Source organism: Gracilinanus agilis, chromosome 2 (genome assembly GCF_016433145.1).
Source record: "Gracilinanus agilis isolate LMUSP501 chromosome 2, AgileGrace, whole genome shotgun sequence".
NCBI lineage: Eukaryota > Metazoa > Chordata > Mammalia > Didelphimorphia > Didelphidae > Gracilinanus > Gracilinanus agilis.
The window spans coordinates 523,067,908-523,090,306 of record NC_058131.1 but is presented as its reverse complement, the minus strand read 5'-3'; the positions used below and the strand labels follow the sequence as shown (position 1 = coordinate 523,090,306).

The 22,399-nt window shown below is 38.9% G+C and overlaps 1 protein-coding gene across 1 annotated transcript in view; it reads right to left on the bottom strand.

Moving 5' to 3' along the window:
* Nucleotides 1-7,895: 7,895 nt before the first annotated feature.
* SLC30A4 (solute carrier family 30 member 4) overlaps nucleotides 7,896-22,399 on the bottom strand; it is a 38,271-nt gene continuing 23,767 nt past the window's right edge. Inside the window, exons 4-8 of the mRNA XM_044665070.1 lie at nucleotides 19,111-19,264; nucleotides 17,372-17,579; nucleotides 15,503-15,608; nucleotides 11,062-11,196; nucleotides 7,896-8,590 (exon numbers count right to left, since the gene is read on the bottom strand). Coding sequence (XP_044521005.1) covers nucleotides 8,436-8,590; nucleotides 11,062-11,196; nucleotides 15,503-15,608; nucleotides 17,372-17,579; nucleotides 19,111-19,264 — 758 coding nt within the window. The 3' untranslated portion in view covers nucleotides 7,896-8,435. The remainder of the gene's footprint in view (nucleotides 8,591-11,061; nucleotides 11,197-15,502; nucleotides 15,609-17,371; nucleotides 17,580-19,110; nucleotides 19,265-22,399) is intronic.

The window sequence follows — 22,399 nt, the reverse complement described above, 5'->3', positions numbered from 1 at the left end:
AGATGCAGCAAACCTTCCAGAAGAGGCTGCTGGGTGATGGCAGCAGCAGTCAGTTCTGAGAGTAGCACAGAATGATGGAAAGAACCAAAGGAGCTGGGTTCATAATCCCATAGAGACAGATCTCTATGACTCTATCAGGCAAGTCACAAAATCCCTGGGTCTATTTTGTCACTTGTAAAATGAGATTTGGGTTTGCTGTTATTCAGTCATTTTCAGTTATATCTGACTCTTCCTGACCCTATTTTGGGTTTTCTTGGCAAAGATACTGGATTGGTTTGTTATTTCCTTCTCTAGCTCATTTTATAGATGAAGAAACTGAGGCAACGAGGGTTACATGACTTCTGCAGCCAAACAACTAGTCCATGTCTGAGGATGGAATTGAACTCATGAAAATAAGTCTTCCTGATTCCAAGCCTTTCCACTTCACCACTGCATTGTGGATTAAATGATCCTAAGCAGGAAGGAGTAGGAATGAGGGTCTTATGCCCTTGGTATGCAACATGGCAAGGAGAGATTAGACATGAGAAAATCCCAGAAAGGCTGGCTAAATTAAAATGTCTTGCCCCCAAATCTGGGTTTCCCAATGAGTGCAAGAAGATGGAAAGATAAGAAGAAAGTAGCTAGGCTAAGAGGGAACTGATTAATAACTCAAGAATTGAGGGAAATGGAAAAGGAAGGCAGGAAGATAGGAATAATAATGAATGAGGTGGTAGTTTGGGAAGAAAATTTAGAAAAGAGGGAGTAATTCAACTCTTTTTTAAAAAAAATTTTTAAACCCTTAACTTCTGTGTATTGGCTCCTAGGTGGAAGAGTGGTAAGGGTGGGCAATGGGAGTCAAGTGACTTGCCCAGGGTCACATAGCTGGGAAGTATCTGAAGCCAGATTTGAACCTAGGACCTCCCGTCTCCAAGCCTGACTCAATCCACTGAGCTACCCAGCTGCCCTAATTCAACTCTCTTGATGACTCTCAATCACAGAGATATTTGAGCAGCAGGATATGGGACTCTCCTAGCTCTAGGGTAGAAATGTTAGCTGATATTATATTCAAGATGGTAGCTAGAAAGATGGGACTCTCCTAGCTCTAGGGTGGAAATGCTAGATGTTTATACCATTCAAGATGGTAGCTGGAATCAGGAGAATTGTTATAAAGGAGGCTTCTATTCCTAGGTAAGATGTAGTTGTCACTCTCCATCAGGCTAAGTGAAGGGGCTAGAGAGAGGTAGTGAGGAATTGGGGCTGATGTCCTTCAAAGCTTAATTGGGCTTTGGAGCTGATAGATGGTTGGGTAGGTCTCTTCCAGCTAGGAGATGCTGTGATTTCCTGGGTAAGAGGTAGTCCTTCAAACTGACTTCATGCCCCAGTAATATGATAGTAGTTGTACAAGATCCCTTTTCAGCTCTAATGCTCAGGAATAAATATTATTTATTAGAAATGGGTTAGCCTTGAGGTTATAGGACAATGTCTTTTTTTCTCTAAAGAGGAATTTATTTGGCTGGAAAAGGATAATGTGAAGAGGAGGCAAATTGGTAAAATGGATAAGTTCCAGGGCTGGCAACCTTGTTGAAATGTAGCAACCCAACAAACTCACTACCTTGCCCAATCCATCTATAGAAAGGGAGGAGGGTAAACACAGTTTGAAAAATTCAGACTTCACTTCTATGTTTTAATCTATCTTCATAACCATCAAAGTAGGCAACTAAATGTATGATAAACAGCTGTGGAAATTCCCATTACAGGACACTGGAAATAAAACGCCTGGAAACCGTACGGGTGTACTGAATTAAACTTTAGCTGAACTTTAGAAAAAAAGCTGCAACACATAAGAATAAAGCCCTCAATTGGAATTTTTTTGTTACGGATTAAAACTGAATAAAGAGAAGCTGTAGAGCCCCAGAATCAAGGCATTCTATCTTGGTTAAGAATGTGTTAAGTACACACATGGTGAGAAATCTTCACCCAGAGATAGCATCAAAGGAAAGATGCTTATCTTAGGTATCCATGGAAATAACAAAAGTCATGTTACATAAGATGAAAAACAGGCTCACAGTCTTTAAAAAAACATTACGATTCCCTGTTTATTAGAACTGAATTTGGTCCCAAACCAACTGTTCAAGGGTCACTGTTGTAATTTCTTTTTGCCATATTTAAAATGTAAGTCAGAAAGGGAAAGTAACATTTACTAAGCAGTCAAAAAAAGCAAGTTTTTCCTCCTCAGAAACCTGTCCAACAAGAACATTATGCCTTTAAAAATGCATATAAGAGCAACTCTTTTTGTGGTGGCCAAGAACTGGAAATCGAGGGGTTGTCTATCAGTTGAGGAATGGCTAAACAAATTGTGGTGATTGTAATGGAATAATCCTCTGCTATAAGAAATGAGAAGCATGATTTAAGAAAAACCTGGAAAGATCTTCATGAACTGATGCAAAGCAAAGTGAGCACAAGCAGAGCAACGTACATAGAAGTATGAACAACTGCAAATGACCAAGCTATTCTTGGCAATGCAATGATCCAAGACAGTCCCAAAGACTCAGAACTGAAGGAGTTTGACTGCAGTCCAAACTATAACTATTTTTCACTTTTTCTTTTTTTTTAAAGGTCTCTTCTACGAAATGACTAATGTGGAAGAAACATTTTACATGATTACACATGTAAAATCTCTTATCAGATTGTTTGCTGTCTCAGGGAGGAGGGAGAGGTGAGGAGAAAATTTGGAACTAAAAAAAATGGAAAAAATGAGAAACATTTTAAATAATAAATGAAAACTTAAAAATGCATTCAAGGTTCATAATTATTTTAATGTAACCAGACTATTCAGTATGAATATTCAAAATATTGGCTTGGCTAAAAGACCTCTGATAAACAATAAACAACACTAGTACCCAAACTTCAAAATCATGTTTCTACCTCATTTCAAGTTCAGAGAAGGGAAGAGAATTCTCCCTCTGATTTAGGGAGTCTCAATTCTTAAATTTGCTAAAAAAAACAAACACAAAAAAACCCTCAAATATTTAAATGTATTCTTTGACACTTGCTTCATATATATGCTTAAAGTGATCAGAACCTGGGAAGCAGCCAGGTGGCTCAGTGAATAGAGAGCCAGGAATGGAGATGGGGAAGTCCTAGGTTCAAATCTGACTGTGGACATTTTCTAGCTGTGTGACTCTCGGTAAGTCACTCAACCCCCACTGCCTAGTCCTTACTGCTCTCCTGTGTTGGAACCAACATGTAGTGTTGATTCTAAGTCAGAAGGGAAGGGTTTAAAAAAATTTATTAGAACCCAGTTCTGAACCGTGCCAGAAGGGAATACTTTGCTTTACCCTCACTCTGTTATCCCCTTGTTTCTAGATCTGCAGAGGAAGAAACAAGTCCAGAGCTATCATATTCATAATCAGTGGTAGCATGAAATTACAGCTATCTTGGATCTTATGTAAATATTACTTACTAAATGCCCAAGAAGGCACCCAAGTACATAGATTACTGTAGTTGATATGTTATACTGTTGACAGATTTTTCTTAAAAAGGGCTTTAAAAGCTGCCAAAAAAATGACTGAATCTAACGTGAATGAGAATGCATTAACGAATAAAGACAAGAGAATCCTAGTTTTTATAAGAGATTGTAAGCTCTGTTTAATAAAGGAAAAATTGTTTTGCCATGTGGTTTATTTTTAATAAATGTTTAGGAAATTACAGTTTAAAAATTTCAAATACAGTAAATATATGCCATACTTTGATCTCCAATTACATGGACAAACCCCTGCTTTGAATAAATCCTTCTATAATTGATTATGTGCAAAATACCCAGTTTCAGAAAGGGTCCATGGAAAAGTATAAACACAGTTCCACATAACTGTGATATGGCTTATTTAATGATATACCGAAGCATGAACTTTACCTCTCTTGCCTGCAAAGGTCCCCACACAAATATTTTAATTTTGTGTTGCAACAAATTCCAAATGTACTAAAATAGGTTAACTTAACACTGTGACAGAAACGGAGAAATTCTCTTGAATAATTACCAATCTTATCAAAATTGGATAGTTCAGATTTATTGGTCCAAACTGTATGTATGAAACAATTTAGCTTAATAAAGTCATCTAATTCAGACTGGCTAGGTTAAAGGCCTGCCACGTACCTGCCATGCAGGCACTCAAACGAAGAAAAACCCATGACTCTTTTGCGCTCACATGTCCAGTTCTTGCAAAGAGCAACAAATATTTACAGAATGGGATCTGTAAGAGGTTAGAAGCAGCAGCTGGCTGGCCAGCTGGCATCATGAGACAGATCTACAATAGGAATGAGGGGTATTTTGTCTAGATGAAGTGGGCTGAATATATAATCTGAAAACCACAGATTTTGCTTCTTTCTATAATTGTGACCTAATTAATCAAAAAGCAAGATCTCGTGATTAAAGCCCCCTGATACCATACTGCTTCTGAAGGAGTTCCTCTGGCCAGGTAGAACTAAAACTGCCAGTCGAGTGCAATTCAATAGCTAATCATTGGCACATATCCCTCAGGCTGATCGTCTTGTGTGTCAAAAATAAGCTGAGGTGGTAACTGGATGGCTCAGTGGAGAGAGAGAGCCAGGCCCAGGCTTCAAAACTGACTCACTTGACCCAAGGTGAGTCACTTAATCCCAAGTGACTTGGCCCTTACCACTCTTCTGTCTAGGAATTATACTCAACTTTGATTCTAAGACAGAAGGAAAGGGCTTTAAAAAACAAAAAAGCTGAAATCAAAACATTACTATCTCAAACATATCTAGTGCTCGAGCTTTTCAGGAAGGACTTCATCCATAATAATTTTTTAATCCATGCCTATTTTATGACACTAAAGACCTCCTATTGTGGAAAACCATTTATGGACTCAGCCGTAGATTATTATTTTAGAGACCTGCCTGGGGAGAGTGAAAATTTGAGTGATTTGCCCATAGTTGTATAACTAAGATGTGTCAGAAGTGGGATTGGAACAAAGGGTTTTCTCGGCTCTAAGAACAGCCTCTTATCCATGATACCATGTTTGCTTCTTATTATTGGGGGGGCAGTTTAGAAAATCATGTATATATTTATCAATGAAAGACTTGAGAAAGTTTTGTACTTCCAAATAAACATGTTAGTTGATTGTCTTCTAAAGATCCTTGTTAACCCTGAGTGAAACAAGGTTCTTCCTGTGCCAATCTCAACTACTCTATGAAGAAGTCCAGTATTCATATTTAGAGTGGATTAGGAATATTAGACAGAATTTGGGTCTGCTCTCCCTGGAAGTATGTTTCTAATAGTGGTGCTAAGGCTGAAGGGCAAGAATGGGGAGATCGCTTCTCCAATTCTCTACTGTCTCAGGACAGAACTTTGATCTTTCCCAAGTTTATCCCATGGGGAAAAAAAATCATGGAAGACTTCAAACCTGGTGGGCTTGAAGGAACCAGGCAAGAGCCCTTCAGGAAAGGAGATACTAAAGAGCTTAAAGGTGAGACCTTCTAAAGATGATGACTGTGGAAGGTCCAAAGATCCAAAGAAAAGTAAGAATGGAAAAGTCAATTCAATGATGTGGCAAAGACACAATCCTATATTCTACAAAAAAACAAAAAAAAAACAAAAAAAAAACACATTTAGTTCTGAAGACAAAAGGAAAGACACCTCACACACATCTCCATCTTAGGTCCAAGTCATTAGTGAAACAAGGAATATGTTACTCAAAACACTAGGCCTGCTCTGAACTATAAATTAAGTTCAATAACACCTCCAAACCCCAAGGTATGTAATAAATTAAACTGAATATGTAATATCTAGGGCCATCTTTTTTTTTTTTTAATCTTTACCTTTCATCTTAGAATCAATACTAAGTACTGGTTCCAAGGCAGAAGAAGGACTAGGCAATGAGGATTAAGTGACTTGCCCAGTTATACAGCTGGGAAGTATCTGAGGCCAGATTTGAACCTACATCCTTCCATCTCCAGGCCTGGCTCTCTATCCACAGAGCCACTGAGCTGCCCCTGTCTAGGGCAATTTTATCAACACTTTGTGGATCCACCTTAAGACATTGTTTTCCAAGGCAATAAAAACTAGTCTGATTTAACCCACTATTCTATCAGATGTCAGTTGGCATTGTATACCTTAAAGTCATTAATTTTTTAAAGCAAGCTTGTCTAAATTAGAGAAAGTCATCTCACCAACTTCAGAGTCCTATGACATGAATTAATAATAAAATGAATTGTCTTTGTAGGTAAAAACTGGTTACAGAAGGGTTTAGGTGTGCTCTGATTTAGGCAATATCAAGATTCAGATTTACAAAACGAAGTCAATGATTTTACAAAAAGATTCACAACAGGATTCTTTTATATAGCAAGACCTCTCAATGTATTTTCTAAGTCCATTTATATACACCTCTTTCAGGAGCAAATTTACTATAAAAAGACAGATACTCCTAAATTAGGTTAAAAGGAAGACTAAAAACAGTACAAGCAACTTAGGTGGGACAGAGGATGTCACCACATTTTATAAAAAAGTCAGTGCACTCTTCCCACCACGCAGCAGGGTACACCTCAGCCCTGCAGTGTACGACCATCCGTTCAAATACATTCTGGCTTCCACCGACTGCCTCCTACGTGCAGGGATACCTTCCCTTTGTGCCGTCTAGTTCATTTCTGTTTAAAAAAAAAAAAGGCTTCCCATTCTGAAATGCTCATCCCTTGGAATCTGGAGTTTGAAAGTGAGCTACTAGTTAGGAAGACAGAATGACTTTGTTCCTAGAGGGAACTTCTATGGAAGAGGATTTGAGATTTGTCACTTTTCTAGGGGTCGATTACTTTAGAACCAGGTACCCTGAGAGGAGAATATAGCACTGCTTCCAAATGAAACTGGATTTTTCTGATGTGGATTCTCATAAAGCTAGCTGCTTAGCACACTCTACCTGGAACATAGCAGGCACTCAGTATAGGCTGATTTCCTTTCTTGTTTCCTTGCAGGAGCTAGAAGCTTGGTCCTCTGTGACTGAATCTCAACACATTTCACAGAGGAGCCAAATTTCCTCATGAATTCTTAGCAAACAATAACCCTTTCCTCTTTCATTTTTTTTCCCCTTAAAATTGTGCAGTCCCCAAGCCATAGGTGGAATTGCCTTTAGTTTCACATTCTTCAAATGCCTTTTTTTTTTGCTGACTCAAGTCTGATCACCACAATCACCCAAGTGCTTCCAAGAACTTGCAACTTGGCTGTGATCTTTCTTCACAAAGAATCTCTCCACAGCATTCATTTTGGCATTTTTTGCCATGGCTATACCAGAACACATTTTCAAGGCATTTATATACCATGGAGAATCCCTGATTTTTACCCTACTGGCCCATATCACAAAAGGTAGACCCAGCTTCTGGGAGGATGTGGTTATTAATCCGTGTAGGTAGGTGTACAAAGTGTAGCCTCATTGTGTTATTTTGAAAAGGCCATCAGACCCATTATATGCTTATCCCACATTTAAAATAGGTAGGAATAAAACAAATGGGGACATATAGAATTAAAGGGTCTTAAAAGGGGCAGTGAACTGCTGGCTCAGTTTTTATCTTCAGTCAAATTTAATGAACTTAATGACGAAATAAGTCTAGTTCATGCTGGAAATTTCCTCCTGTCCCTTACTTCAAATTAAGTGATCATGGTTTAAAACTATAATTTCCCTAATGCAAGATAACAGTGGAAATATTTCCTAAATGATTTTAATAACAATGATCGATAAATCATATTAGTGTGTGTTTGGTTCCGCCTTAAAGGATGACAAATAATTAAAATGTAGTATGCCTAGAGACTCCTGTTGGTAACATCTGGAAAAAATAAAAGTTATAAGGCAGAAACAGACCAATGACATTATGAATTATTTATAAAGGAAAACATTTATGAAACACTTGGGAATACACATTTGCTTCTATTTCTTGATATTTTCCAGAACTTCCTAAAAACTCAAGGATTTTTTTTTAAGTGACCCCAACTTATCCCACTTGAGCCAACGTAATTTTTAAAACTCAGTGCTTTAACCTTTTTTGATGCTCAACATAGTTTGGCTTTTAAAAGTTTCTTTTAAAAAAAAAATGCAAGTATCAAATTCTGGATTCTTCTTTTAAAGCCTACATCCTACAGGATACAGTTAACAAAGGGAATCGTTAAGCTTTGTCTATGAGGTATCTGCAGAGTCACATCTCATTCTGTAAACAATATTTTGGTAACACCCCCGTCTGTAAATCCTAGTAAAACGATCACTTAATGTTGACTTCTCCCAGGCTACAGCCGGTCAAAGCTCTCCTAAAGGGCTGCGCTGGAGTCCTTGTGGATGGAGTTCCTTCTGGATAGGGGCTGAGCGGTCAGGGATCCCAGTCACTCATTCATACGGTCACTTATTGCTCTTCTCTAGTGTTTGCACGATAAATAAGGCTGTAGTTTCCAAAGCGTGGTATTAGGCACTGGCACTACGGCAACCTCCGCAGGTTTTATTCGCTGCTCGCCGGTAACTCTGAAGCTGGACGGAGCATTTATAGATCCCAAAAGTGTTTATCAGCAAGTGCCTCGCTTTGGACTGCACTTCCTCCCATTCGGATGAACTGCCAGGTGCTACAATAGCAAGAAAGGAAAACATTGTTGGCGTCACTCGGAGACAGTCAGCTACATATGAATGAATGAACAAGCGTTCGACACAAGACGAACATGGCACAACCTTGCCTTCTGGGAGGAGAGCGCTTTGTAAACAGGAAAATAATATATTTGTTAATAATAGTAAAAATAATAAAAATAGAGAACTCTAGTCCAACTATCAATAATATGGAATTAAGTCTTAATCAATGATACATGTAAAACTCTGTGGAATTGTGTGTCGGCTGAGGGGGGCTAAGGGGGGTTTGGGGAGAGGGAAAGAACATGAAATATGTAACTAATATAAAATATTAAAAAAATGTAATTAAAAATTAAAAAACAAATGCTCAAAAAATAATAAAAATAGTAATAAATAGTTAAACTAGTATGGCATATACAATTTATTGAACATATTAAAATATTTAGTATTTAAATATATTATCACTATGTATAATATATTCTGTGTATATTACATTATATTCTATATAAACATCATATATGCTATATATCACAGTGATTATATCCTATATATTATAATTTTATTATATCCTATATACTATATCCTACATAATTATATTATAACTATATCCTATTATTATATCCTATATAATAATTGCTATTACATAATATATATATTAAAATATTACTATATACTATATATTTAATAAGAGCATTCTATTTGGAACGTGTTTATCTATGTATCTCATATACACATACATGATTTGTGTGTTTATATCATTATTACTCCTCTTACTCCTATTCTGAGCCAAGTCTACAAAGACTTTTGATTTATGTTCCTTATTTTCCATCCTTACCATTGGGCAGACTGCTTTTGTTTTAGAATTATATGTCATAGCAGATAAGAGGGGCTGGACTCAGAGGAAGGAAGCCCCCCATTTTGAATGCTGCCTCAGACATTAGCTGAGGAACTGTGGGCACTTCATCTGTTTGCCTTAAGTTTTCTCATCAGCAAAATGAGGATAAAGCCTGCACCTACCTCCCAGGGTTGTTGTGAGGATCAGATAGTTTTTAAAAGTCTAGGCAGGAAAGACTGTATTCAAATAAGCAGAGATCTAGAATCACTGCATCCTTCAAACTTCATCTCATATGATATAATATAAGATTTAAGATCTCTGATCTCATAGATATGAGTATTCTCCCACCAGTAGATAATATATTGAAATTGCAAAATTCCAGCATAGAAATAATTCCAATTTGAGGATCCTGGGGTTTTCCCTCAATTAAAAAAATTGTTTTTTATTCTGAATCTAATGCCAAATAAGACAAGCATTTCCACATACAAAGTAGGACAAAAAAAAAGGATGATATGTGCTGCTGAAAACCTGTACCACTTATATCTTGCTTCTGCCCTTTTAATATACAACAAATTCCAATACTCTGAAAGTTGATCTGATTGTTTCTTAATGATATTCCTTCTGTTTTCTTTTGTGCACTTAAATAAGTGCTTCCGTGACCCTTAAAAAAAAAACAAACAAAAAAATCCTCTCTTCTCCATTTTGGTGACCCCTATCACTATCCCCATCCTGAGACTAAAAAACAAAATTCTTGAATCAAATACGCATTTAAGCCAAAAAAAAAAAAAAAGAAAGAAAGAAGAAGGGAGAAAAAGAAGGAGGAAGAGGAGGAGGAGGAGGAGGAGGAGGAAGGAAGAAGGAAGAAGGAAGAAGGAGGAAGAAGGAAGAAGGAAGAAGGAAGAAGAGGAAAGAAGAAATGAAGGAAGGGAAAAAAGAAAGAAAAGAAATTATAATTATAATTACAACTGAAAATTTGTCTCAGTCTGGACCTCTTCACCTCATTGTCAGGAAGCACATTTCCTCATTGGTTTCCTTCTCTTTTTCCAACCTATATCTAGTTTTAATCTATAGCCATTATTTGAAAGTCTAAAACTGAGAAGATTAGCTTTGATGATATAGAAAACTAGGGCAAAGTATCCAAGATAAGTTTATTTTTATCTTCAGATTAAAAACGGTAACATTTCTTGTTACCTTAGCCTGAACCAAAAGTGTTCTTTAAAAATGAAATATTTCACCCCATCTGCCAAAAGCCTTGTTCCACCCCCAATTACACAGTGCCTGGTACATAGCAGGTGCAAATAAACAAACAAACAAACAAATAAATGCTTGCTGAGGGGCAACTAGGTGGCTCAGAGGACTAAGAGCCAGGCCTGGAGATGGGAGGTCCTGTATTCAAACCTGGTCTCAGACACTTCCTAGCTGTGTGACCCTGGGTAAGTCACTTAAGCCCAGATGCCTAGCTTTTAATGCTCTTCTGCCTTGGAATTACTTGGAACTTGGAACAGAAGCTTAGTGTCCACACTGAAACAGAAGATAAAGTTTAAAAAAAAAATTCATTGACTGACAAACTCATTTGTTATCCAGTTACAGAGACAAAAGGATTATAAACCCCTCCTGAATATTGTGGGAGCAACTTACCTAGCTGTAAGTGAACGATGGCAGTAGTTTTTCCTGAAGTGAGAGACCAAAGATTTATATCTTCTACTGAATGAACATCTTCTATTTTCATCAAAGCTTCTTTGATAAAGTCTATATTCAAATGACTTGGCACCCCTACAAAGTCAAAATGTTTTTTAAGCAGTTAGTGTATGAGAAAAAAATTAGTCCTAGTAATAGATCGATCACACATGATCACACACACACACACACACACACACACACACACACACAAAAACACAATCTCTCCCTCAAATAAATATTTGCAAGGATGCTTAATTTTTCTAATAGTAAAGCAAGGATCTAATAAAGACAGTAAAGCTAAAGATATATCTTAAAATAAAAAGTTCCCAAACACAGAAAAGTACTAAAAGACCAAGAAAGATCATTAGGAAGAAAAAAACCAGAGAGAGATATAAGAATTAAAATGGACAGACACTGGCTTTCATAAAATGTGGGCAGCATTTATTTTTTTAATTAAAAATTAAATTTCTTTAAAATTCTTTCTTTCCAATTTAGAATCAATACTTTTAGAATGTACCTGCTTACAGTTTGGCCTGAGACACTTCTATAATTTGGGGGGTACAACGGTCCATGCCAGCGGGAGGCCAGGCAAGAGGAGCAGGGAGGAGATGAAAGACAGTGTATTCAAGAAACGTGGTGGAGAGAGAAACAGGTAAGATTTGGCAGCTTCTCTGGGATCTACGGCTTGGAAGAGTCCAGGACAAGGCCAAGTTGCACCCCTGGGGGACCGGCAAGATGGCGGTGCATCTGACAGTGACAGAGAGATGGGAAGAGGGCAAGAAGGGGTCTGGAGGAGAAGGAATGGGCTGAATTTGGGCTGCCAGACAGGAGGGCCCAGCGGTGACATTTCTGGGGAACCCGGGGGGGGGGGGGGCAGCGAGAAGTCCTCATTCCCGCCGGCTGCAGAACGGAGCGGTGTGAGAGGAGGTGGTGTCAGGGCAGCCGGATCCCGGGTCTCTACCTCTGGCTCTTGGCCAGCCTCTCTGCCATACAGCTTCGGCGCCTTCACTGGACCCCTGGACCACTGCCGAGGCACTTGGTGATCCTGGCCATCGTCCTCCGGATGGTTCTGGGTTCTCTCCACTGTTCTCTCGTCCTTCTCAGCCTCCTGGGCTGCCTCACACTTGCTACCTGGGTCTAGCCGCAGGCTCTGATCTCCCCAGCCTTCTCCTCCTTCAGGACATGCTCCTCAGCAGACGGGCTGAGCACAGAGATGGAGAGCCTGCCTCCGGCGGTCCCTCAGGGTCTCTCTAGCCCCCGGGATCTCCTTAGAGCCACCCCACCTACAAAGGGCCACCCAAACTCAGCAGGCCCCAAACAGCGCCCGTTCGTTCTCCTCCAGACCCCTTCTTGCCCTGCTCTGATCTCTCCGTCGCTATGAGATGCGCCGCCATCTTGCCGGTCCCCCAGGTGTGCAACGTGGCCTTGTCTTGGACTCTTCCAAGCCGTAGATCCCGGAGAAGCTGCCAGATCTCATCATTTCCCCTCACTTGCCTGGACTCCTGCTGGCACAGGAAGTTTCCAAGCCAAACTATAAGCAGGAAAATTCCTCGTGACTACTAAGCCTAAAGCATCTGATAGCTCCTGATAAGACCAAGCTACCTCAAAGGGAAAGTCCCCGGAGGATTCTCCTTCTAGGATGTCCTTTAGATTTGAGATGGTCCCAGAGATAGGCCTCCTGGCTCTGCCTGGATACCATGATATCCAAGATATCTCCCATCCCCTAAACTCTGAGGGTCACCCCTTGTGCCCGAGTGCATACCCGCTCAGGTCCCCCATGGCCTGCTATAAAGACTATAAGACCCCAGAAGTGATGTCCTCTGGGAGGCAGCTTTCCACCTATGCCGTCTCCCCAGCCGGATTCAACATTACCTCCTAAATGAACACATTTCCCTTTTTTATTTTTAAGCTATGTTCTAGAGTTTTGCATTCTTGCAAAGGTCACCCTTCCCAAACCCCAGGGGTTCACCTCAAGCCCCCCACAACACTGCGACAGCCTCCTGAGCCAGCGGGTTTCCTCAGCTGCCACCTGTATCTTAGCTGTTCTCTCTCCTTTCTCTCTTCTTGGAATCCCTGATCTTCTTCAAGACTAGCATCACTACTAGCTCAGGAGGCCCTCCCTCATTCCAGCGGCGCCTCTCTTATTAATTATTATTAATTAATCCCTTACACCAAGGCACTGTGCTAAGGGCTGGGAACACAAACAGAAAAGTCCCTCCCTCAGGGAGCTTGCATTCTAGTGGGGGGGGAGGGTCAACCCAGAGGGAAGGTTTGGGCTGCAAATCACCCGGAAAAGTCTCATGGGATATAGCAGCAAAGCAGGCAGAAATGGCTCTTCTTGAATGTCCCTCTTCCCAGGGCTCTTGGGTTCAGGTTCTGGGCTGTCCTCATCATTAGGGTCTGAGGGGAGATAGCGCTCAAGTCGCCTCTTGTCCCTCCCTCCAGGCTCCTCTTCAAAGCCTACTTAGTGTCTACTTTCTCTGTATTCCGTATGTGCCCCCAAAATGTGAATGTTGTCTCCATTAGAATGGAAGCTCCTTCCAGCAGTTGGGTGGCTCAGTAGATGAGAGCCAGGCCTAGAGACCAGAGGTCCTGGGTTCAAATGTGACCTCAGACACTTCCTAGCTGTGTGTCCCTGGGCAAGTCACTTGACCCCCATTGCCTAGCCCTTACCTCTCTTCTGCCTTGGAGCCAATACACAGTATTGACTCCAAGAAGGAAGGTAAGGGTTTCAAAATAAAAATTGGAAAAAAAAAAAAAAAAAAGGAAAACTCCTTGAGGGCAGATATTTCGTGTTTATCTTTGTTGCCCCAAAGCCTGGCATGTTATTGACCCACAATGTGCACTTGCTAAGAGCTTGTCATTTGCTACAACACAGAGGAGTTAAAAAACGTTCAATGTAGCTAGATAATAGGGAATTTGTAGAATCTGGTGGCATAGTAAAGGTGCTTGACTTGGGAGGAGGGAAGACTTGAGATCAAATGCTACCTCGGACACTTACTTAGTTGTAAGATGCTGGGAAAATTATTTAGCCTTTTTAAGGCTCAGTTTCCTGACGTGTAAAATGGGGATAATAATAGCAACTACTTCCCAGGGTTGCTGTGGAGACCAAATGTGATGAGATATGTACAGATTTGTAACTCTTAAAGTGTGATATAAATTCTAGCTACTTTTTATCATTATCATCATCATCATCATTACAGCTAATATCATCTTTTGTTTTTACTGGCAGAGCTATTAGAGCATTCGAGCTGATCTGCTACAACCAAGCTTTGCTCTAGGTGCAATTCTTTCTCCAGTGGCAATTTCAGATTTTTAGCTTCTGCTTTAAGCCTTGATAAATGTAGTTCCATAAACTTTCTCCCCCTCACTTGCCAGAGAGGGTTCCTCAATTATCTCTAAATAGATGCCTTTAACTATTTCTTTTTAACCTTGAAGGGTTATGAGTGGGTTGGAAATATCTTGGCTTTTGCCAGAGATTCTCAAAATTTTTGAGAAGCGAATTAAATTTGCTAAGATGTTCTTTGTCTATATTCCTCTGACTGATGTTAGAGGCACAATTATTTCATTCAGAAATGAAATGGAGGTCCTTTGCCAAAGTTTCTGAATTCAAAGACCCAATATTTACTTTGGGTCTAAAGCATGGATGTCACCCATAGTCCTTCATAATATTAATTAGTCTGTTGAATTATTCAGGAAGAATAACTTCTTACCTCTTAGGCCTCTTAGAATGGAGTTACGATAGCCAACCATATAATAATCTGGGAGTTTATTGGTGTTTGTACTGTCTTCCCTCACCCAGATGGCAACCCAATAAGATATGCTTGTCAGAGCCTGGGTCTCGAGTTGGAAGTGACCTCTGAAGTTATCCTTGATTAAAGATGAGGAAACGTGAGGACTACAAGGTTACCTGATTTGTCCCAGGTCACAGAGGTACCAACTGTTTGTCAGAGGTAGGATTTATCTTTAAATCCAAACCTGGAGGCAGGAAGACTCTTCCCGAGTTATGAACTGGCCTCAAACACTTCCTAGCTGTGTGACCCTGGGCAAGTCACTTCACCTGTTTGCCTCAGTTTCCTTATCCATCAAATGGGCTAGAGAAGGAAATGACAAACTATTCTAGTATCTCTGCCAAGAAAATCCCAAATGGGGTCATAATGAGTCAGACACAACTGAAAAACGACAACAACTCTGTTAGAGAACTTAGATTTGGCTTTACTAGCATCTGTAGAGTAGCTTTCTCCCTAATGTCCAAAAGATACCCAAACAGCTCTTCTGAAATGACAATATCCCTGTCATCATCAAAGAAAGGATGTCAGGATCCCTCCATGTCCTTGAGAAGAGCCCCAGAATAACAGATAACAAACACATGAAAAAAGGAGCTTAACACTGATCTTACCTTCCAGTATAATAACTATTGTGTCCCAAATGATTCGAAATGTTGTGAAAGCCACAAGCAGGGAGAATATATAAGTACAGATGGGATCAGCGATCTTGTATTCTGGCTGCAAGAGAACATCAAAATCTATTTTAAAATGTGGACACACCTTTTTTTAAAGGAAAAAAATGTTTTTCCACTTTGTAAACGAACATGAGGCTATGAGAAAATATAAAAATACACAAGTTGAGAAGAAATTTGAGGTCACTCAGCGCTGATACCTTGAGCAATGTAGCATTTAAAATACTCCAGGGGAAAAAAATCACAGATGTTTACATAGTAATAATAAAACCTACTTAAGATAGATTTCCAAATAAGGACATTGTCTACTCTACCCTTCGTAACAAGTTTCAGAATCTAACAATAACAAATCAAGTTAAAAGCTTCCTTGGATGAAATTTAAGCTCATTTTCTTTTACTTCTCATGATAGTATGGGAGAAGTTGTTCACCATTAGCCATATGCTTTACCTTTATCAACTGAAATATTGAGAGATAGAATGGTGTCTTGGACAGGAAGTCCTGAGTTCAAGTCCTGCTTCTATTATGTTATCCTGGGCAATTCACTTAATGACTAAGTGCCTTAGGCAATTCTCTAAGATGATAAATTAAAGAACAATGGTCAATGTGTGTTGATAGAAGGAAATTCTTCACAAGGAGCCCTCATTTTCAATGAAATCCTGGTCCAGATCGTCCCAACTTCTATTTCCTTTCCCAAATAAGCTCAAACTCTGCAATAATTTCTTCATTCTCTTTACTCATCACAGAGGAATCATGATAAACTAAATCTGAATTCTTTTAGCCTTTGCCATATGGGCAAAGACACCAAGGTGTGAGTAGCAATAGCTCAGGGAGTAGAGTGTACAAAGGAGAATACAGGCATAATCCATTTAGCAGTGTTAACTGGTTTCTAGAAAATGTCGAGCAAAACAATATTACCCGGGCAACTAGGCAGCCCAGTGGATAAAGCAGGAGGACCCAGGTACAAACTGGCCTCAGACATCTCTTAGCTATGGGACTTTGGACAAATCACTTAACCCCAATTGCCTACTCCTTCTTACCCTACTTAACCTATTCCTGCTTTTCCGCCTTAGAACTGATACTAAGACAGAAGGTAAGAGTTTGAAAAGGACAAAAAAAAAACAAAATAAAATTAGAGGGTGGTTGATTCCACAAAAACAATTTTTTAAGGGATAATCTGTCAAACAATAGTACATAAAAGTTAAACAACTTTGCACTGAGGGTTTGGTAATAAAATGCTGATGACATTATTTGGGAATTACATTGCTTGAGAAAGAAAACCTTATGTAGGGGATGTCTACACTCAGAAAAGAGGCCAACAAAGTAGTGAGAGCAAACAGTAAAAATCTTAAGTGCGAGGCTAAGCAAATTGTGTTTTAGATGGTAGCAACAGGGGAAGCCACTGAAGGTGGCCTGGAGTGACAGGATTAGACCTGGGCATCGGGGCTCATGCATTCTATATCTCGCTGGATGGATATGACTGGCTTTTGGCGCCAGTCCCCCACATTGCTTTTCCTTCCCAAGTGAATTATCCTCTTCATAGTTATATTTTTTTCTAAGCTTAAAAGCCTTTTAATGACTTAAACCTAATTTTCCAAATCTTATTTGGCATTACTGAAAAATATGTACCCCTGTGGAGTGAAAAGGTTTATCTTTATTCAAATCTGGGAAACTTAATACTATACTTAATGGCAAAAATAGCATACAGTTAACACTGATGTGAAAATTCAAGAAAAATTTTAATGTAAAAATTATTTTCATTTTATTTATCATGTAAACATTTAAATATAAAAATAAGCCCACCAGGTTACCTTGAATCGAATGATGTAAGCAGCTACCAGCACCCCGATACTTTGCACCAAATCTCCCAGGGCATGAACAAAGGCTGCTCTCACTGCAAGGCTATCGTTTCCTTGGTTGTGCCCATGCCCATGCCCAGGACCTGTGGTAGGAGAGTTTGGCGGAGGGGAGTGGGAATGGGAGTGATGGTGACCAGACTGATTCAACAGAAATCCCATTCTGTTTTTTTAAAAAAAGAAAATATCATTATTTTCCCAGTCAAAGAGGAAAAAAAAAAGGCAAACTTTTATTACTAGTCTCCCATTAAGGGGACACCAAAAAACATCAATGTAACATTAACACCTTCGGTATCTTTATACAATGATTCAAAAATGGTGAGTTTAACATATTCCAACTGAGAATTTGGGTTTTTTTTTTGTTTCTTAAAGAAGTTTTCTACCTGGCACATTCTATGACTGTCAGAAGTAAGGGGGTTTTAGCTCATCTCATAGGTACCCCAAAATGAGATCCTAAAATTGCCTCCTAGCGCCCCTGGGGAAATGGCTGTACAAATGGTGGGGTTCACACTCCCAGAAACAATAGGATTCACAATCCCTACCAGCAGGCCTGGATGTGGAACCCATCCTTACTACTTCTTTCAATCTCTGCTTCCTCGGAGCCATTTGAGGGGGTAACAGTCTGATTCACCGGCTCCAAGAACAGAAAGCTGCAAGGCCCAAATCCTGTTGAACCCTCTGTTACTTCTGTATCCTGGTTCTTTTTTTTTTTTAATTATTTTTATTCTGTTCTTTAAGAATCAATTACAGCTGGAGTCTGGGGGCAGGGTCAGAGGTGGCTCCCTTGAATTTAGGGCTGGGAGACTTTATATTTAGGGTGAGAAGGGCCTCTCCACTCACTCCTGTCCCTTCCTACATTCACCTGTCTGTGATAAGACATTCTGCAAAACATATGGAATATGCATGGCACAAGGCCACCGAAATACACCCATGAGGTAAGATGTACATAGGAGTAAGAGGAAAAAATAGCAAGATGGATGGGTAGGGAGATAAGATGACAAAAAAGACAGGGTAAAAGGGAGTAAAGATGGGACCAGCAATCATGTATTCTGGTTAAAAGGGAACATCAAGGTTTATTTTAAAATGTAGACACACCTTTTTTTTTTTTTTAAAAGGAAAAAAAAGTACTTTTCCAGAAGGTAGATAAAGGAGATAGGTAAGGAGGAGAAAGGTTGGAAGGACACAAGGGGACAGCAAGTCAACAAATTCAATCTCTTGTTTAACTCATCTGTGAATCTACCAATATTAGGCACATTAGAATTTACGAACTTCCATACGTTATTTTGTGTTATAGATTGGGTTGAAAAAACATATAGTGACATAAACCAATTAAAAATAGATTTCAGTAGGTAGGATCTATTCAAAATTAAGTTTTTTGCACAATCACTTTTATTCTGACTTTGCTGATTATTTTGACTTCAGTGTAAACATTTTAACTCTCATTATTATCTCTAAGCCTGGTCTCCCGATTATTTTGGTTTAGTCAAACATGTTTACACTTGAATCAACACTAGAGAAGAACTGAGATTCTGTAATGTTTTTATTATCATTTCTTAGAAAAATTAGCATTTGTTAATAAGTGATGAGCAAATTTTAAATTAAATATTCAAGCAGATAACTGTGCACTTCTAAGTTTTAATATGTATATAGTATTTAAAATATTTAACAGGAAAAAAAAGGTAAATAGAACTTACATTACATTAACTGCAACTCCAATGGCTGCAGTTATGAGCATTATATCTCCATTAATTTCATAGTTCATATGGATGGTTCTTTGTACTGCTTCATACAAGAGGAATCCCATAAGTATATAGACCAAGAGAACACTAATAATAGCTGATAAGACTTCTGTACAGAAAAACAAAAGATATACAGGCACATTTATAGCTTAGTAAAATTAGTAAAAACTTACAATATCCTACAAAATTTTATTTATGGTCTCTTGTTTTAGACAGGCATGTTTCAATAGGGAGAGCATTAGACTGGAAGTAAAAGGGCTGAGTTAAAATCTTGCCTTTTTTCCTTTAAAAAAAAGGGGGGGGGCCATATTTTTTGTTTTCACATGCCCTCATTTTCCAATGTATCCATTATAACAACGAATAAAGCCACAACAAGAGAACAGATTAGCAAAACACATAAAGAGAGAAAAAAAGTTCAGCGCTCCACAATCACAATCCCCACCTCTGCAAAGAATTGTGAGGTGAGGGGGAGGTGCCCTTTTGGATTATTACAACCAGCTTTGCTTCTTATTCCCTCTCTAGGGGTCAGATTCCTTATTTTCAAACGAAGGGGCTGGCCTAGATCAGAAGTGTCAAAAGTGAAGCCTAAATCAGACTAAAATGTAACTGGGAAACATATATGTAATTAGATAACTATATAAAAATATAATAAAAATGTAGATAATATCACATTTTAAAATTAAGTCAATATGTGGCCTGCAGGGAATCTTATGTAGAGATCAGTAGCCCCTATTTTAACTTGAGTTTGACACCAATGATCAAAGTGAACTCTGAGGTTCTAATCTATTAAATTCTTCTCATTCCTGAAAGACTCTTCCTCAAGTTGATTTCTCCAGCTATCAATATGTTTCTCCTCATAGTTAAAACTTTAGTTGTTTTGAAATTGTTCTGGAGACCTCATGAAATCAAATTCAAAACTTCCCTGAAGCTTTGGATGGAAATCTATTCTTTTGTTGTTGAGAGCTCAAGAAATGCTGCTTTGTCATCAAAGATAGTCCGCAGGACACTGAGTCATCTTCAAGGTACTGTGCTAAGCACTAGGGTTGGGAAGTTAAAAAAAAAAGAAGAAAAAGAAAGAAAACAGTTCCTGCTCATCAGGAGCTTACTTTTAAGCAGCTAGTATACAAAGCAAAGAGCATTCAAGCTAGGGTAAGGAAGACCCTAGTTCAAATCCAGTCTCAGACACTCACCAAGTTGTATGACCCAGGGGATGTCAATTAACCCTTGAAGTAGGTCCTGAAAATATTATCCTTATTTTACAGATAGGTAAAGTGACTTGATCACATGGTGAAATAGCAAATGGTGGTGGTGGACTGGCAAAGCCAGAGCTCAAGTCCTAAAGCTCTTTCAACCAACCTATGCCAAATTTCTAAGGATTCCTAGTTTTCTCATTTGGTAATGCTAATAGAGGATGCTAATAGAGCAACTATGTTCCTTTTGCATGGATTATTAAGAAAGTCTTGTATGCCCCATAATCTCATGACCTGGAATAAGAATGGAGACATATTGCTGCTCTGGCATTTTTATTCTAAAATATATCATCGGTTGAAACTTCCAAACACTGTGCTGAGAGATTCCAAAGAAATTCTTTAAAAGATAACAAGAATATTATGTTCTAGAAACTGAGACTCCCATTCAAGATTAGAACTCCTACATAAATGAAGGATTTTTAAGTCATAAAAAGAAATTCAGTTTTTGCCAAAACAGATGATTTGTTTCCTAATATTTTAATTCTAAGCTTAATATGAAAGAACCACAAATATAGCAAGGTAATTGAGTTCATCTCATCAGGATGGATAAATTCCAATGAAAATGTATGGATTTTTTTGAAGTTTAAGAGGAAAAATGTTTTCAATCAACAGTCAAATTATGACCTGCTCAGTATTTTCATTCCAGCTCTGGGTTGGTCCCGGGTCACATAATCTACAATTAGGGTTACTAAGATAAAGGGAACAACACATAAAGCCGGAATGAAAAGTAACATTTTTCATTTTCTAGAGGGGACCCAAGTGAGTTTCATAATGTGAAACTTAGGAGAGATCTGTGCAGTTTAATATTACCTCCATTAGTTCTTAAATAAGCCTTGAAAGGTCATGTTTCAATCTGAAGGGAAATTTTACTACAAAATTAAAAACTCTTGAAAGAGAAGTTTTTAATGGAAATGCTGGCAAGCCTCTTATCATAGTAATCCTAAAAAGCTTTGCTACCATGTTCTATACATTATTTGGTAGTCATTAAATTACTTATCCATGGCAAAACTACAGAGAGAAGGGAGGATTAAAGTGAATGAAATCTAGGGTGTTTTCACACACAAATACTTGAAATATAAACAGATCTTCATAATTGAAGATAGAGCTAATAAGGTGCATTCTGAGATAGGCACACAAACTGAAGATTTACTAAATCTTCTCCCTACCCGCCTTCCAAACAACAACGACATAAGTAGCAAGAAATATCAAATCTGGACGAATTGTAGATGTTCAGAGAATTCAAGGGTTCAAAAATAAGATTTGACAGATGAAAAGCTTTTCATGTACACTAAAAAAAGATTAAAGAGAACACACACTCCGACAGTAGCCATTTGAAAAAGTCTAGTTCTCAGAGGCAATGTTGTGTGTGTGTGTGTGTGTGTGTGTGTGTGTGTGTGTGTGTGTGTGTGTAATTACAGATGGTTTGGGTTCCTGAGAATATGCCTGGAAAACAAGCCACACTGAACCAAAGCTTCCTGACTTTTTCGAGGGGGACTTGCCTACTGTCTAAATGTTAGAACTAGAAACCTCAATGTCTTCACCTTCACAAATACTTCTAGCGGTGGCAGTAAGGTATTCACATTTCCTAGGCTCTTCCAACCAGCCCACGACAAACTCCGACAGCTAAGGATGCCAATTAACATCTGTGACTGTGTATGAATCACTTACCCTCTACCTGCCTCATCTGTAAAATGGGAAACATCACAGCACCTGGCTTATGGATTGCCGAGAGTATCCACTAAAATAATATCTGTACAGGGCATAGCATAGTGCCTGGCACATAGCAGGTGCCTGACGATGTTTATTTCTCTCCCTCTGTGCTGAAATGGACAGGCTGATAGGGAGGGCTTACCAAACAGCCCCTAGCTGGCATGACTACCAGTCCTGGCCTGCTCAGTCCCTCTGCCTGGGAGAGGCTCCAATTTTCTCTCTCCCTAGACCAAAGGTTTTCTGCCCACCTGCTCACCAAATAAAGTTCAAATTTCTTTTTTTTT